Raw genomic sequence first — 16,745 nt, 5'->3', positions numbered from 1 at the left:
AGTATCCAAAGACTGTTTTAATCAATATTATTGATTTTAAAAAATTAAAACATAAAAACCCCCATATTTTTATGTTTATCTTCAAGTTCAATCCAAACATTTAAAAAAAAATATGGGAAAACAAACTAACAGTCTGTGTGCTTTAATCTAACATACTTTAGATGGCTGTAAGTTTTTACATCTACTGCTGATGAGCAAGGTTTATCTCACTTTCTTATCACAAAAAGTTCTTGATTTCCAGTTATGAGATTGACTAGAGATGCAGCAGTTAATAACTGCCTGAATGCAGAGTGAGTGTATGAAAAGAAGGTGTAGAAAATAAAGCTGATTTTCTGCAGGCAAGTATGTATATGTTAAACTGAGTGAGAACTTAGTGGGAAAAAAATACCTAATTGAAGTATTCAGTAGAAAATAATCTGTGGTGTTCTGAAGCACTACTCAGTTGAACAGTCTTAAACTGGACTATACACATCACAAATAGAGGTGTTTATTTATTTTAACTAATAACTGGAAATCCATTGCAAACTGCTCTGTCTCACAAAACGGTGGATAGCTTGGTGTGTTGATATAACCTCTGCCTGCCTGCAACACCTCAGAACTGTTTGTATGAAAACCACTTGGATAGATTCCCTTTGTTCTCCAGTTCAAATAGTATCACCTAGGAAAGCAATTCTACATGTGCTGAGCACTATCAGTTCTTATTAACTTCAGGGCAAGTCAAGGGGCACAGCCCTTTTTAGGAGATGCAAAGTAGTGTCAGCTCAGATTCTTAAGATGAAATCTGTGTTTTTTCAGGTCTGCACAAAGGCCATGTATCATTTAAGTACCACTTATTTCTTTATCATGGTGCTTGGAGTGAATTTGAAGAATTTGATAGGCTTTTTGTTGTCTTGTCTGCAGAGAAGTGAATTTCATCCATGGTGAATATACACAAGTGAAAAAAGCAACTGCACTGCCTTAGGAAATAGATTGTGTTTCCTTGCTTTGATTAGTGCAACTCAGTTTCAATTACTGATAGAAATTCTTGATAGTATGTTGATAAAATCTTGTATACTTTGCTTCCTCTCTATATTTATCTTCACTGTGATACTCTGGTATAATGGACAAACAGCAAAGTGAAAATGCAAAAATAGAAGTAATCCCACAGCCAGGAATATGGCCTGCCGTTTGCAGCTGTGACTGCACGTGTGTAATGGAACAAAGTGTCTGTGTAGACTTCGCTTATACGTAAGCGTGAGGTTGCCCACCTGGCAAACGGCCCAGAGAACAAGGCCTGTCCAGACGGGAATGTGAGAGCCTGTGTGTTCGCGAGGCTTTTGAAACAGAGGGAGGGTCGGGCTGAAAAGCGGGACAAAACCGTGATGAGATCTGTAACAGCGGAGGAGAGGCACCCGGGCCGAGGGCGGGAGAAGGGTGCAAGCTGGCTGGCAGGCAGGCGGGTGGGTGGGTGAGTGAGTGGGTGCTGTGGGCTCTGCGGGGGCAGGAGCCCGCCCCAATGTGCCCTCGGCGCAGTCGGGAGCCTCTCCAGTGCGGGGGCTGGAGACACGACCTGGCGCCCTTCGGAGCGGCCGCGTTAGCCTAGGGGTGCGAGGGACACCCGCATGACTCATAGGAGGGTGTGTTTGAAGAGGTTTGGATTAGTACAGTGGAACCGTTTGGGAATTTCCAAATGTAAATGAGGATTTCCTGTCTAATATTATGGTGTACTTTTTTGTATTACTAGTATTTATCCTGCACTGCTGCTGGTTAGGTGTTATTAATGAATTACTAAACTAGTTTGGTGCTGATTTGATTTAAACCCTATGCACTGAGGTAGTTTTTTTCTGTGCAAAAGAAGTTGTTCCAATTCTCAAGGCCTAAATGCATGAGCTAGTTCATACATTTAACACAAAAGTAGTTTAGACTTCATGTTCTGTAAAATACTCATGGCGTGTTCGACGTTTGTGTAGGTACAGCCAATACCCAGACCAAGGACTTCGTATATTTGTGATACTACGTACAGCTGCATTCTGAGATAGTAACCAAGCAAATAGTGAGAGTAATTCATAGAGGAGATGATTTTATGGGTTTTGTTTGTTAGTTTCTTTGGTGGGTGGCTTTTTTTGTTGTGTTTGGTTTTGTTGTGACTTTTTTTCCCTTGGTGGGGTGTGTGTTGATTTGTTTGGTTGCTTGCTTGCTTTTTGTTTTGTTGCTTTCTTTTTTATGGTTTGTTCAAATTATATTCCCAAGAAATCCTCCTACCTGAGCTAGTAGAGGCAATCTAGTACATATTTTTGAGTTTAGCTGATTATTCAGTCTTTCAATGGTCCTTCATATTGTTGAAACAAGATAGAAACAGACATTTTGATATTTAAATATGTGTGAAAATGAATACAGTTAACGTTTTACTGAGTTTTTTCTGTGAAGCCTGCAACTGGATGCATATCCTCACTCAGACAGGATGAGGCTATTATCTGTCGCATAGGAAAAGTTACCCAGGACATACTGATACAATCCAGTTCTCAGTAGAATAGCACCTATGGACCTGGAACAAAATCTAGATTTGTGTACATTATATGCTATAAAACCCTAGTGGGTTGCTTCAGAAAATTGTTATGAAAATTGTTTGAGAATCATTCATCTAGTAATATATATATATATATTTCCTAATGAACACTGCAAGTTTCTGTGTAGATGTTTGGGAGCTGAAGTGTTCTCAATATAAAATTCAGATTGAGCTTCCACAGAAATAAATCAGTGTTTGTTATATTATTAGAGCTTACTAACACTTGTACTGGGACTGAGGACACAAGTCATGTAAAACTTCTGGAAAGGAATTTATTAAAATACATTAAAATTCACTTACATTTTTTTGCTATGATCCAATGACATTGAGAATTATGTCCATGAATTGTTCCAGACAGAGGAATTCAAGGGTGTAGGGAGGCTGAATCACGCTTCTGGTGAGCTTAAAATGCTGAAACTGCCACTGGATATAAATGCCCGCTTTTAAGCTCCTTGGATCCAACATGAAGTATCAAGAGTCCTATTTTGCCAAGTATTTTTCTTTTGGTTCTCTTTTTGTTGGGCTTGTGACTGTTAAAGATATATTGCATGTATTGGTGTCACACAACAACAGAAGAAAACACAGTGTGTATCCCTGTATGTGGAATGTGTTCTGCCCTTGAATTCTAGGATGCTTACATACAAATTGAGGTGATTATGCTTTCCTACAGTCTAGCCTAGGACTGCTGAAATTATCTCTGAAGGAACCAAGGACCATTTTCTGTGTACTGTGAGTCTGAGCAAAAGAGGGACCTTACCTTGTTTAGCATAACTATATGACACCATGCAAGTGAGTGTATCACTATGTATGTATTATATAAAAAGTATCCCAAACTAACACCTAACACTACAAATTTGTCCACAAGATGAGGGTGAAAGAAAAATGAAATATTAGTCATTTTGTTTAATATTCTATGAGAAGAAAACCAGATACTACAGAGCTGAACTCATAAAAAGCATTATTGTAATTCAGAAAGAAATCTACAGGAATTGACGTCCTTTTTCTCCCTGGCTTGAAGTTCTTCCTATAGCACTTCTTGAGGAAATATTGCAGAACCGCCTTACTAGAGATGCGAGCACTAAGAGGAACCACAAAACACACAACATCACAGTATCACTTAGGTTGGAAAGGACCTCGAGGATCATCAAGTCCAACCTATCAACACATACCCCATGACTAGACCATGGCACCAAGTGCCACGTCCAATCTCCGCTTGAACGCCTCCAGGGTCAATGACTCAACCACCTCCCTGGGCAACCCGTTCCAATGACGAATGACTCGCTCGGTGAAGAACTTCCTCCTCACCTCGAGTCTAAACCTCCCCTGGCGCAGCTTGAGACTGTGTCCCCTTGTTCTGGTGCTGGTTGCCTGGGAGAAGAGGCCAACCCCTTCCTGGCTACAACCACCTTTCAGGTAGTTGTAGAGGGCAATGAGGTCACCCCTGAGCCTCCTCTTCTCCAGGCTAAACAATCCCAGCTCCCTCAGCCTCTCCTCATAGGGCTTTCATATGGTTAAAGATCTTCCTGGTGGGTCTTCCTGCCCCTTACAGTAGTAAGATAATTAGATATTTGTTCCAGTCTTTTTCCCCTGCTTAGTATTTCCCTTCCCCATGAGTTCCTAACCTTTACTTCATTCTACACCTGTCCTTCTTATGTTCCTAGTTCCTGTTCCTAACTAGTGGCTTTCTACAATAAAGTGACCACGTCAGTGGACAAGGGACAACCTATGGATGTGATCTATCTGGAATTCTGCATGGCTTTTGACATGATACCCCACAATATCCTACTTGCCAAATTGGAGAGATATGGATTTGCTGGGTAGACTGTTCAGTAGATAAGGTATTGACTGGATTGTCACATCCAGAAGGTAGTGCTGAATGGCTTGAAGCCCAAATGGAGAGCAGTGACATGTGGTGTCCCTCAGGGGTCTGTTCTGGGACCTGTACTGTTTAATATTTTTATCAGTGATAACAGACAGCAGGATCAAGTGCATCATCAGCAAATTTGCAGATGACACCAACCTGTGTGGTGCTGTCAATATGCCAGAGGGACAGGATGTCATCCAGAGGGTCCTGGACAAGCTAGAGAAGTGGGCCCAGGTGAACCTCATGAGGTTCAACAAGAGCAAGTGCGGGGTCCTGCATCTGGGCCAGAACAATCCTCACTATCAGTACAGACTGGGAATGAGGTGATAGAAAGCAGCCCTGTGGAAAAGGACTTAGGGGTACTGAATGGATGAGAAGCTGGATGTGAGCAGTCCATAAAGCCAGTTGCATCCTAGGCTGCATCAAAAGACACATGGCCAGGAGATTGAGAGCTGATTCTGCCACTTTGCTCTGGTGAGACCTCATTTGGGGTACTGCATCCAGCTCTGGAGGCCTCAATACAGGAAGGACATGAACCTGATGGTCCAGAGGAGGGCCATGAAGATGATCAGGGGGGTGGAACACCTCTGCTATGAGGACAGGCTGAGGGAGCTGGGATTGTTCAGCCTGGAGAAAAGAAGGCTCCAGGGAGACCCAATAGCGGACTTCCAGTACCTGAAGAGGGCCTACAAGAAGGATGGAGAGTGTTTACACTGATAGGGCAAGGGGCAATGGCTTCAAGCTGGGCAAGAGCATATTTAGACTGAGTGTTAGGAACAAGTGTTTTACCATGAGGGTAGCAAAACAGTGGAACAGGTTGACCAGGGAGGTAGCTGAGGCCCCATCCCTGGAGATATTCAAGGATAGGTTTGACAGGACTTTGGGGAATCTGATATATTTGAGGATGCCCCTGCTTACTGCAGTGGGCTTGGATTAAATGACCTTTGGAGGTCCTTTCCAACCCAAACCATTCTATGATTCCATGATTATATGATTCTATGCCTCTACAGCTGCTAGTATCACAGTTTCACAATTGCTGTCATTATGTTGACCCCTTTACCTCTTTATTACAGTTTTTCTCTCCACTGTGTCTCATGTCTAGTTACACTATTTGCACATCAGGATAAGAAGTGTCTGCTCAGGTTTACACAGAGTCTAACACAATGGATCTCACTCTTAGGTCACTTTTAGGCTATTATAATGGTTTGTCAGGATAGTAAATCTTCATTTGTTAGCTCCTGTCATGGGTTGAATTGAATCTGCTACTAATATTCAATACCATGCTGCTATCATACCAGCTTTGAAATGAAAGTGCTGGCTGGAGCAAAGTATTCTGGGGCTTGAAGTTCAGATTGTCACATGAAACACTTCCTGTTGTGGTGGCCACTTTCAGTTTTCAGATTTGGGGTGCTGTTTTATTTTCCATTGTGTGGACTGTGGGTCAGGGGGTGGGAGAGATTGCTGGCTTCTGTTGTCACTTCCTTTTTCTGCAAATAGGCTAAGGTAATTGTGTGTCTAATCATCTCATTCAACTCTCTTTATCTTGACCCAGGAGTTTTTTTGTGTTACTTTCCATCCCATCAGTGCATCGAGAGGTGGGGTGAGAGCAGGCTGTGTAAACACAGGACAGCCCCTAAACAGTACTTCCTTGACTGTAAAGATCATGGAATTAGAAAATTAGATAACTTCTTTCTCTTTACATCAGAAGTGTCTTTTGTTTCTTTTTGTGATTTGGTTTGGTTTGGTTTTGTGTTTTGTTGGGGTTTTGTTTTTATGTTTGGGTTTTTTTTTAAGTTTTGGGTTTATTATGAAATTTGTTAGCACAGCAGATGTTATAAATAATTTTGTAAATTGCCTGGGGTTGTATACACCGTAACTTATTGCTGCATTATCAGATTATGAAAATAGACAACTCAAATGAGAAAGTGTTTAGAGATAAGTGAAATGTGAATTCTCCTGCAAATTGTTTTTTGGTTGTTTTGTTGTTTTTTTTTCTTTTCTGTTCCATAGCACGAATTATCAAAACAAAACAGTGGTGTGAAATGCTTCCATGTTTAGAAGGAGAAGGCTGTGATTTGCTAATCAATAAATCAGGCTGGACCTGTACACAACCAGGAGGAAGGATAAAGACAACCACGGTAGGTAATTTCTCTGCTTTATATTCACTTTCTCATTCACTTTAGTTTATTGAAAAACAAAGAGTGAGATTTCTAATTGTTTTTCAGTAAAGATGTATAAGTTCTACTATTTTATGGTTAAGCTTTGTGCTCAGGCATGCTTACGAAATACACGCAATATTATCACAAAGACAAGAAAAAGGTGTAATTTCCACAGTTACTAAGTGGAAATTCTATCAAGGTTTTCTTAACAGGCACCAGTGGTTTAACTAATACTTGTATTCAGCCTGAAGACAGTTTCTTATTGCTTCACTGTACAAGAATTTTTTTTACTCTGAGGATGTGTAGAGTATAAAACTGAACACATGGTTTAGCAGGGCAAAAATGCAGTTTTCATTGGGAATTGGGGAAAAATATTTCTTTGCTATTCCCACTGTACTGGAAGAGCAACATGCACAGATAGATCTTTATTTTTCAGTGAGACAATCAGTGAGACCTATGGAAAACATAGTAAAAGATAACTTCTTTCATCTTCCTTTTGGTTCTGGTTTGTTGATAAAATCTTCAACTCGCTGATTTGGTATCCTGGGGTGTGTGCCTGTAGTGAGGCTGAGAATATATATGCCAGTAATAGCTTCTAGGGCTTGTAATATATCAAACAGATTTCTAGAAAATGTCCTCAAATGCCAAAAATTCTTTGACATAAAAGATGGAAAAAATCTGAAGAGATATAATGGAGCAATATTCTGATATCTTGCTAGACCTCTTGAAATTATTTCTCCACCCCCAATCTTTTTTTTTTTTAAGATTTATATGGAGCTTGTATGTAATTTAAATCAGTGCAATTCCAAGAATATTTAGTCTTAAAAGTACTTATCAGTGAAGACTAAATTAAGGCACATCATCCCTTGCAAAATTTGTCTGAGAAGACAGACAGCAGGAGAAAATCTTTTATTGTTTTAGAATGCCAGCATTTCAGGAAAGTGACATGTTTTTCACTTTTTAAAAATGAAGATTTCATAGTGATTTATGAGATACCTTCAAGACAAACTTTATGAAATATGATCACTGGTTTGATGCTTCTCTATTTACAAGACATAACATTCATTATGGACTGGGCTATAAAACTAAACTCAGTCTTCTACTTAAATTCGTTTGACTACGATCTTTTGCACCAAGTTATATAAGATGGACATAAAAAACCCAAAGGAAATAATTTTTTCAAACATCAATGCCAACTTCCAATGTCAAGGAGACCTAATACCATAACCTTGATGTACTCAAAATATTAGCTTAAAAGTTAGCAGTTCCGGGGTATTTTCTGTACCTAAGGCAAATGGAAAACCCATGTACTGTGACATATTGATGACTGTCATTATCGTTCATTATTTGTTTTTCTATGTTAATGGCATGACTGAGTAATGCAAAGCAAGCAGAGGATTCTTCCTTTGGTAGTTATGTTTAAGGAAATAATTCAGATATCCTTTCAGATTAAACACCATAATCCTGATTCTGAACTCTTACTTGTATGTATAGCTTTTCAATGCTATTGACGCAAATGGAATGACTCTTGATTTTTATTCACGTAAATAAAATCATGATCATGACCCATCAGTAAGATTAAGGCCATGGCAAGTGTAATATTATAAAACCAACTCTCAACTCTCCCCCTCACAGAGACATCATTGTCATTGGTGAAGAGAGATTCTGCCAGAAAGCCAAATGTAGAACAGCTCTGAGCATAAGCCCTTATTTAACATCAAAAAGTCTCCAACAGTTGGTATCACACATGCAGACACACAACAAACACATAGTACTTTTCAGTCAAGCCAGACTAGCAACTCAGAATACTGAAAAGAAATGCTAAATCCATAAGGAGAAAGGAGGGAAAAAGAAAAGGAAAAAGAAAACAAAAGGCCAAGAAACCCCGGTCTGTAACACAGTATTACTAAAATATTAATTATAAAAAAAAAAAAAAAGTGAATTGGTTGTTTAGCTGCTCAGTTGAAGGGTAAGATTTGGACAATGGTAATAGGTTTGTGACCTTATGAGTCTATGAAGTGCATGACTATGATTAAGAGAAAATAAATTTTCTAACAGAATCCAAAAGACACTATTTACTGTATTAGTACTCTTGGGTCAACAGCTGCTAATGTAGTGAAGTTGATACTCCTAATCGACACACTTGAGTTGCCAGGCCCATGATGGCATGTAAGTGTAACAAGAAGGATTTCTGTTTGGGAAGGGCAAGAAAAATGGTCATTGGGTAGTATGTGGAAATAAATGTCCAAACATACTGAGTTAATTATTATACACTAAATGTCTGTTATTAAGTAGAAATAGTTCTTGACTACATCTCCATCAACAGCCAAACAAAATACTTAATTTGTTAATTACCATTAATCTGATGTTTGCAGGCCTTTCCTGCTAATATTAGTCTGTATGTTGAGGATACTTGATGGTAGATCTTGCATCATCATAGTGGTGATAAATGATACAGAAGAGCTACCACTGTTTGGTGAATGCTGAGACAATAACTTGCCACCCATAGTAAAGCCAGAAGAGTACGGAACTCTGATGGACTGAGAGTAGCTGTTGTAATAGCACCAGCTTTCCCATTGATTCCAGGATGCTGTGTAGAAGTGTAGCTTTCTAAGTAGTAGATTTATAGATAGCTTGTGGAGAGGTAGAACTAGTGGTTATCTTATATGGGGCATGACTTCCTTTTTACATGGAAATATACTTTAAGACTCACATTTCAGTGTGTTTCTATGTAAAAAGGAATAAATAGGATTTGTTTTCTGTAGATAAGTTTAACATTTAGTATTTTTTCTATGAAAATGGCATCAAACAGCAAATGAAAATACCCTCTGCTCCAAAGCAGAAGTGTAATTTCTGTAGATTGTTTGGAAAGTACTGCTGCTACTTTATGCTTTGTGTCAAAATTGTTTAGGCTTTCTATGCAGAGCCAGATTTTTTCGCTGCCTGGCAGTTTTTTGTGATCACCTCTGGAAATAATGCAACCAAATCAGAATTCTCTCCTCACATGGGTAGCTGTGTTTTATATCCATTTTATGCGCACTTTGCACAGCTATAAATGACTGCACAAGGTGCAAGGCAAAGGAAAATCAGACTCAAAGTATACTCTAAATGGATCTGGATGTCACTTCTGCCCTGTCATCCTTTCTACAAGGTGTGAATGAACCAAAGACTTTTCATCTGCTAAGAGGCTTTTAGAATTGAGGATTGACTGGGCTCAGTGCCAATCTATGTATTAAGCAGCTGACTGTCAATACGAGGAAACAATATGGCATCTTGTAAAAGAAGATAGCAAGAGAATATGACACAGTTGTTAGCACTTTCAACATACTAAGTACTTTCATATAACAAATGTCCTTACAGTCACTTCAAAATCACCTGCCTTAAAATTTTCTTCTCTTTTTGCTATCCTCATTGCTCTTTCAAAATTCTTTTTAAAAAATTAATCTGTGTGTTGGGGTTTTTTAATAGTATGTAGTAGTTTCCATAGTGCCAGAAATTATGCCTTTTTAAAAAAGACAATGCTGAAGGGCCTGTCCACTTTATATTTCAAGTATAAAACCTACTAGTGTAGAGATGAGAAGATATACAATGTATTGGCTTTACAGGGAAGATAAATTTTAGCACCATAGTGTGTATATGTTGTCAATGATCCATCACTACCTAATTGTTACTTAATTAATTCCTTCTTCTACATGATGTGATTTCAATGCATTGAGCTTAACAGAACATTTATGCACCAGTTCCTCAGTAGCTAACCTTTCAAAACCTTTGCAATTTTACTGCTAAATTAGCTGGAGTGGGAAATTAAGGAGTAAGAAGAAGCTGAGAGAGAGCTCACAGTGGATAAAAGGTGTAATTACTCTGACATGGAGCTCAGTGCTTAGCTAGTAAAATTTACTAAGGATCTAGCTTCACCAGGGGACATGACTTTCTTAATAGAGTTTACTTACAGACAGGGCAACTTAGCATTCTTCACCATTAATATAAATGACATGCTGGCTGGGTTGGAAAGGCAATTTGTTCCTTACTCTGAAAAATACAATAGCTGTTTGTATTGGCTGCAATTTAAATCCAGATTTTTCTGCAAAGCTTTATCATACACATATGTATGATAAAGGCAACTCAGACAAAATTTGCTGATTTGCTTTTCACCACTGATTTAGGATCAATGTCTTCTCATTCATACCATTACATTCAAAGTTAAAGGAATTACATATAGATATATGTTACATATTTGTAACATGCTTGAGAATTTACCTTTTTTTAGACTGAACACCAGCTGGAAATGTCCTGAGGCCATGGTCTAGTGGTCTGAGCTTGGGACTGGGAGCCAGAAACTCCTGAGCTCTAATCCCGGCTCTTACTGTGACTCCCTCTGTGGCCTTGGGTAAGTCACTGAACCTCCCTGCCTCAGTTTCCCCAGCAAGTAAAAATAAAATCTACGATCCTCAGATACCTACCTTAGTGAATTTGGGGGTCCTGAGTTAATATTTTAAGAATTAAGAGTTAATATTTTTAGAAATTCAGAGTAACTAAAAACTAAAAATGCTGTTCCTTATATATGTTCTTGTTGGCAGTATTCATGTTGTTGTTAGATATTCACTTAGCACTCGCATTCCTGTACTTACCTTCACCTACATTCCTGTTCTGAGTTTTTCTAGATGTTCATTTCACATCTCCACAGGTCAGCTAATTTTATTTGGTTAACCTGGTTTGGGACTTTTTTGACATCTTGCCACTTTTAGTTCCATGTCATTCCAGTACACAATACTCACCAAAATAAAGCTTTCAGGCAGCACCATATTAGAGCAGCGGAATGATGCAAGCATACATGCCATGCCAAATTAAGTTTCCCTTTTCTCATTTGTCAAAAGTGGTCAACTTATGAAACAGATGCATTAAATCCACTTGTCAGCAGTTCATCTACTACATTCCCTCACTGCTTTTAACAGGAACAGGAACACTATGTATAAAATCAAGATTATGGAGGATATTTTTGATGATGCTAGTATATCCCCTCATTGCAATTCAAAGAACTGCTTTTAGAAACAAACAGGAAGTTATGATCCTGGATTTTCTGTCATTCATAATCAAGATTCATAGTCAGGACTGTTGGGAATTAGAATCCCTGGCTATATTTAAGCTATGGGACCAGGAGTACATCCTTGCTTCAAAGTAGATATGCATGTCCAATTGTGAGTCCCAATGTCTCCCTTTTTTTGTTTCACTTTGTGGCCCTCTTCATTATGTCATGCCTGTCACTGCCTTCTGAGAGATGTTAGCAGTAGCAGAAAGGGCTCTCACAAATATGCGTACATAGTGAAATAGATCATTAATTCAGCCTGATTCTTTTGCAGATCATACTCAGCCAAACTCACTCTGAATTTCTTGGTGAATTTCTCACAATCTGGTTTAAGAAAATCACTGCCCTTATTGCCACTAAGAGCCACCTGACTACTATAGTTTGCCCAAGCTACCACAGAGGCTTCTGCACTCCGTTGGCTGACCCAGCACGCACTGCTAGCTGCAATCCAGCCAGAAGGCTTTCTTGCCAAATGGCACTCATGCAGCTTTGCACTCCCTCGTTTAAATTTCCTGTGGCTGACGTCACCCTCTCAAGCAGGCATGCAAGAAGACCCTGCTGGTCCTCGCTGTCTGCTGAGCTCCTCCTGCCCTGAAAAGCCCCCAAAAGATACCAAAATAGAACACCACTCAGCTCGCCTCACCTCGAGCACACCAGTCGCCGTGCTGGTCCTGAGCAACTCTCTTACCGAATGTCCTCAGTGAGGCTTGTTTTAACCTCTTCCCCCTTTGAAATCAGCTTAAAGACCTATAAGTCAACCCTGCCAGTTCTTGTCCCAGAATTATTTATCCCCTTAGAGACAAGCAGTTTTTTCCTATAGTCAGCAGGCCTGGAGTCTTGTAGAGTAGCCCATGATCAAAGAAGCCAAAATCCTGATGTTGACACCAGTCCCGCAGCCAGGCATTAATCTGCTGCATTTTCATGTTTATTCCATCATTAGGCATAGATAGTGGGGGGACAGAAGCAAATACTACTTATTCTCCTGACCCCTTAACTATTCATCCCAGGGTTCTGAAGTCCTTCTTCAACTGATCTCAAACTTGGTTTGGAAATTTCATCATTGCCTACTTGGAAAACCCACAACAGGTAGTAGTCAGTTGGGCAGATCAGGGTAGGAAGTTCTTAGCATAAGAGATAAACCTTCTAAATGGAATTTAGTTTCCTCAGCTTACTATTTTAATGCATTCAAATGTTTAAGGATATGGAAGGTATATTCCACAGGATGAGCATAAACCTGCTCATGGAACCTGTGGACCAGTTCCATTGTAGGGCAGCAGCTGGGAGCCATGCAGGAGATGCTAGTTCACTAGTTCATGCTAAGCAACTAAATCTCATTCCTCATTTGCTGAACCAGACAACTTGATACAGTGCTGCCCACTCCTGCCATGTGTGCTTCATGATAGATTGACATTGTCTGAAGGTTCTAATTTCTTGCATGAATATGAGAGAATAAATTTTCATTTAAGAAATTATTTCAAAGAGAGCCTATCTGAGGAAACAACCCTGAACATTACTTGTGCAGATTCTCAATTTGCTCAAAGTAGCACAACACAGTGTTTGTAAGAAGTGATTCTTATCATTGCTATATGCCATGTTGTTGAACTGAAGGGTACTACAGGATACATTGTACATGTAGAAGAAAAAATCAATTTGATAATGCAAATGAGGAAGAAAGCTAGAAAAGACAACATGAAACTGGATTGTATGGTTTTAAACATGATGTTTGTAGGCATATAATGGAAAACTGTGAAGGCTGGAAACCAGTATGTCACATCAACACCAAGAATTTCAAAAGATGCTAAAATTATTACACATTTATTTCATATGGTGAGAATGTTCGTGGTACAAGTGCTAGAAGATGAAGCTGTTGCACATGTATATACATTTTGGAACATTTCTTTTTTAAGAATACCACCAAAGATTTATGTTAAATCATGCAAAGAAAGCCATAATTCTTAGACTGAACTAAACAAGCAGTGAATAAAGAAAATTAAATAAATACAGAGAGTTTTATAATACATTTGACACATTTTTTTCTTAAAATCATACTTGAATTCAGAAAGGGTTATTACATTGAAAACTGCCATTTCAACAAGGTGTTGATGGAAGGCCTGTGAAGAGCACATAATAACAGTGAATAGGAATATATTGATCTAGGTCAAGGTGGCCTAGGAAGTGACAGATTTGTGAAAGGTCTAATGTTATTTTATTAAGAATGGATTCAAAAGCACAAAAGATGTTAAGCTATTGTTATTGAAAATTTGTGGAGGGCAGGTACATAACAGACATTTCTGTTTTCCGATATTCCCCTGCTATATTTCCATTAAGCATCTGAAGTGTATCTCTGATATTTAGTAGCATTATGTCTGCACACAAATTTGTTTTGGGGGGCAGATCTAAAGGACAAAGTTGTCTGAAGTTTTTTTTTGACCTAGTTAACTACTGCCTGTGAGATTTTGTTCTTGTCTGTTCCTCCTGTTCACTTGCATGCTGTGGTATACAGAAAGACAATTCAGTTTACAATCATGGTAAAGTGATAGCCCAAAGATTGGCTATTCCTGTGTTCATTAGAGATTAGCTCATTACATGGCTGAGACAGGAGGCTGGAAGTGAACAAAACTGACTGATCCTTGATCCAAATAAAAGTAGGCAGGAGTGAGACAGTAAAATTAACCACCAAAATATGGAACAACAGGATCTTTTCTTTCAACTGGCAGTGCAGCTTCATGGTAGCCTAAACAAATCTAAATCCAGACTGCCCCAGTTCCATTGTCCCACCTCACTCTGGCTGTATATGCTTATGGAAATGTCTGGGGTGCAAAACAGGCATCACATTTTACCAGGTTAGTTTTCAGCTGCATCAACTCTTTGTAGCAATAACGCAGATTAACCCACAATAGCATGGACACAGGAGTTTGAATTCTTGTAAACCAAACTCACTGCAGTATGTTTGCCTTTATTACATGGTTCCAATGCCTATTGGGCCATCAACAACTGCTGCTGGATAACTAGTACTCTTTTCTAATTTTTTTTCTTCCAATTGCACTTACCAAACAATTCTAAAAGTTGCCTCCGAAGTGCAGACAAAATATATGAAATACTTTCCCTTATATGAAATAAAATTGTCTACGCTATCTGAAAGTGTTGAAATACTTGGAAGCCCATGTCCTAAACTGTGGAGGATGCTGTGCTTTTCTGGAGTGTGGATTTTAAAGGTAGCCTCTCCACTCTCTAATACACTTCCCCATTTACAGTAAAGGTAGCCTCTCCACTCTCTAATATACTTCCCCATTTACATGGTGTGTACCTCCCAGATTCTCTCTCTTGGACAGGAAGTGCCTGTTCCTAATACCTGAAACTTGGGACTGTACAGGTGGGGAATAGAACATGTTCATTTTGAATTTATTGACCTACCAGGACAGTTCCTTCACAGCTGGAACACAGGCCTGTACAGAGGAAGAGAGACCTCTCTTGCATTGCTGGACCCTGCTAGCCATTTCTACCATTTGTCATTAGCCATCTTCCGAGGCCAGAGATAAAGACTGAGTGACCACCTCTGGCTCTTTCTCTTGTTCCCCCATTGACCTTGATTCATCCTCATCCTTTGCCAACAAGCCATTTTCCTTGTGTATTTCCTCTTCTGTATAGGGCTGACTGATACTTGCACAACCTGGTCCTCTGGTGCAGCTGCCATGCCTGCTGTTGCGTTCTGAGAGCCACAGTGCCTACCGGTCTGCCTGTAGGCCTAGAAACCTTCTTTTGCCCCTGCACACTCTGAACAGTGATCAGACGGGCTTGACAGGCATGGGCCAGGCCCCAGCACATTGCAGTGATTCCTGTTTCTCAGGAACTTCAAAGCTGACAGCAGACTTTTTCCCAACATGTTGCTAGTCTGTCAGGATTTTGCACTTGTTAAGTGTTGAAATGCCAAACCACTGCAGGTGACCACCCTCCTAGGCATTTACCTGTGCTCTCCTGCATACCCTGACACTCATAGTTATCCATCCAGGTGCTATTCTTGGGAGAGACCTGTATTGCTGTGGACAAAACCTGGCCCGTGTATTGGGCGAGATAACATCTTAACCAAATGGCTAGTGGAATAACCATATCATGGCAGGTTGGGCTTGATGATCTTTGAGGTCTCTTTCAACCTTGGTGATTCTGTGATAACATGCTGGTAACCATCATAGCAGCAGCACAGTTCTAAGCCATTCCCCTAAGGTTATAAACAGCACTACAGAGAGCATATACAGGACCCCAGCACATCAGCCCCAGCCACATCCAGAAAGCGAACACAACACAGGAAAACAAAACACATATAAAACTCTCTTAGCAAGCCTTAATTGAATCCTCTTGTTATGTCACTTCTTAGTGTCCCAACCCTTTCATTGCCTGCTGTGGTAGTGAGAAAAGTTCAATTCTCCCGCACACACAAACCACAGCTAACTCAGTTGGACAAGCGGATGAAAAAGGCTGTATTATTACAAGCAGAATGAAATGCAATGAATAAAACTGTCACACCTGCCAAAAAAGACAGTCTTTGTTTACACAGCCCACTTTTTGAGCCCCACATTGGGAACCAAAAAATGCACTGTCCTGGGTTAACACAGCCTGCTCTCACAAGCAAGCCCCCCACCCCACACAGACGAGAGATACCAGTAACACACAAAAAACCCCTCTGGCTATACTTTTCTGGAGTGGGGATTTTAAAGGTAGACTCTCAACTCTCTATTACGCCTCCCTATTTACATTAAAACACGTATGTCCTGGGTTAATATAGTCCACTCTCACAAGCAAGCCTACCTCACACACAGATGAGAGGGAAAGTAGCATAAAAGAAACCCCTCTGGGTTGAGGTAAAGAGTTTAATGAGATCATTCGCTATACAATTACCTTAGCAATAGCAAAAGCAGCAGCAGAAGCTGTCAATAAAACGGTTCACTCTACCCAAGCACCCAACAGCCAGCGTAGCAGAAAATACCAACACTCCAAAACCAGAAGACAGAGGAGGCAACCAGAACAGGAAGCCTCTCATGTTACAATCTGGACTTCAAGACCCATGATATTTTAATCCAGGCAGCACTTTTATTTTGA

The 16,745-nt window shown here is 39.8% G+C and overlaps 1 protein-coding gene across 9 annotated transcripts in view; it reads left to right on the top strand.

Annotated features, from left to right (window-relative positions):
• TAFA5 (TAFA chemokine like family member 5) overlaps nt 1–16,745 on the top strand; it is a 481,575-nt gene that overhangs the window by 357,495 nt on the left and 107,335 nt on the right. For 8 of the 9 annotated variants that reach the window (XR_010990835.1, XM_068166309.1, XM_068166344.1 and 5 more), the window contains one exon: nt 6,420–6,547. Coding sequence is in view for 8 of the 9 variants with exons in the window: in XM_068166309.1 (XP_068022410.1) it covers nt 6,420–6,547 (128 nt within the window). In the remaining variant the exon portion in view is untranslated. Of the gene's footprint in view, nt 1–6,419; nt 6,552–16,745 lie in introns of all 9 variants that reach the window. The other variant, XM_068166327.1, reaches the window with a different exon arrangement.

This window comes from Melanerpes formicivorus, unplaced genomic scaffold, assembly GCF_026170545.1.
Source record: "Melanerpes formicivorus ecotype bairdi unplaced genomic scaffold, bMelFor1.0.p_v2 SCAF_3, whole genome shotgun sequence".
NCBI lineage: Eukaryota > Metazoa > Chordata > Aves > Piciformes > Picidae > Melanerpes > Melanerpes formicivorus.
This window is presented reverse-complemented; position numbering and strand designations above follow the sequence as displayed.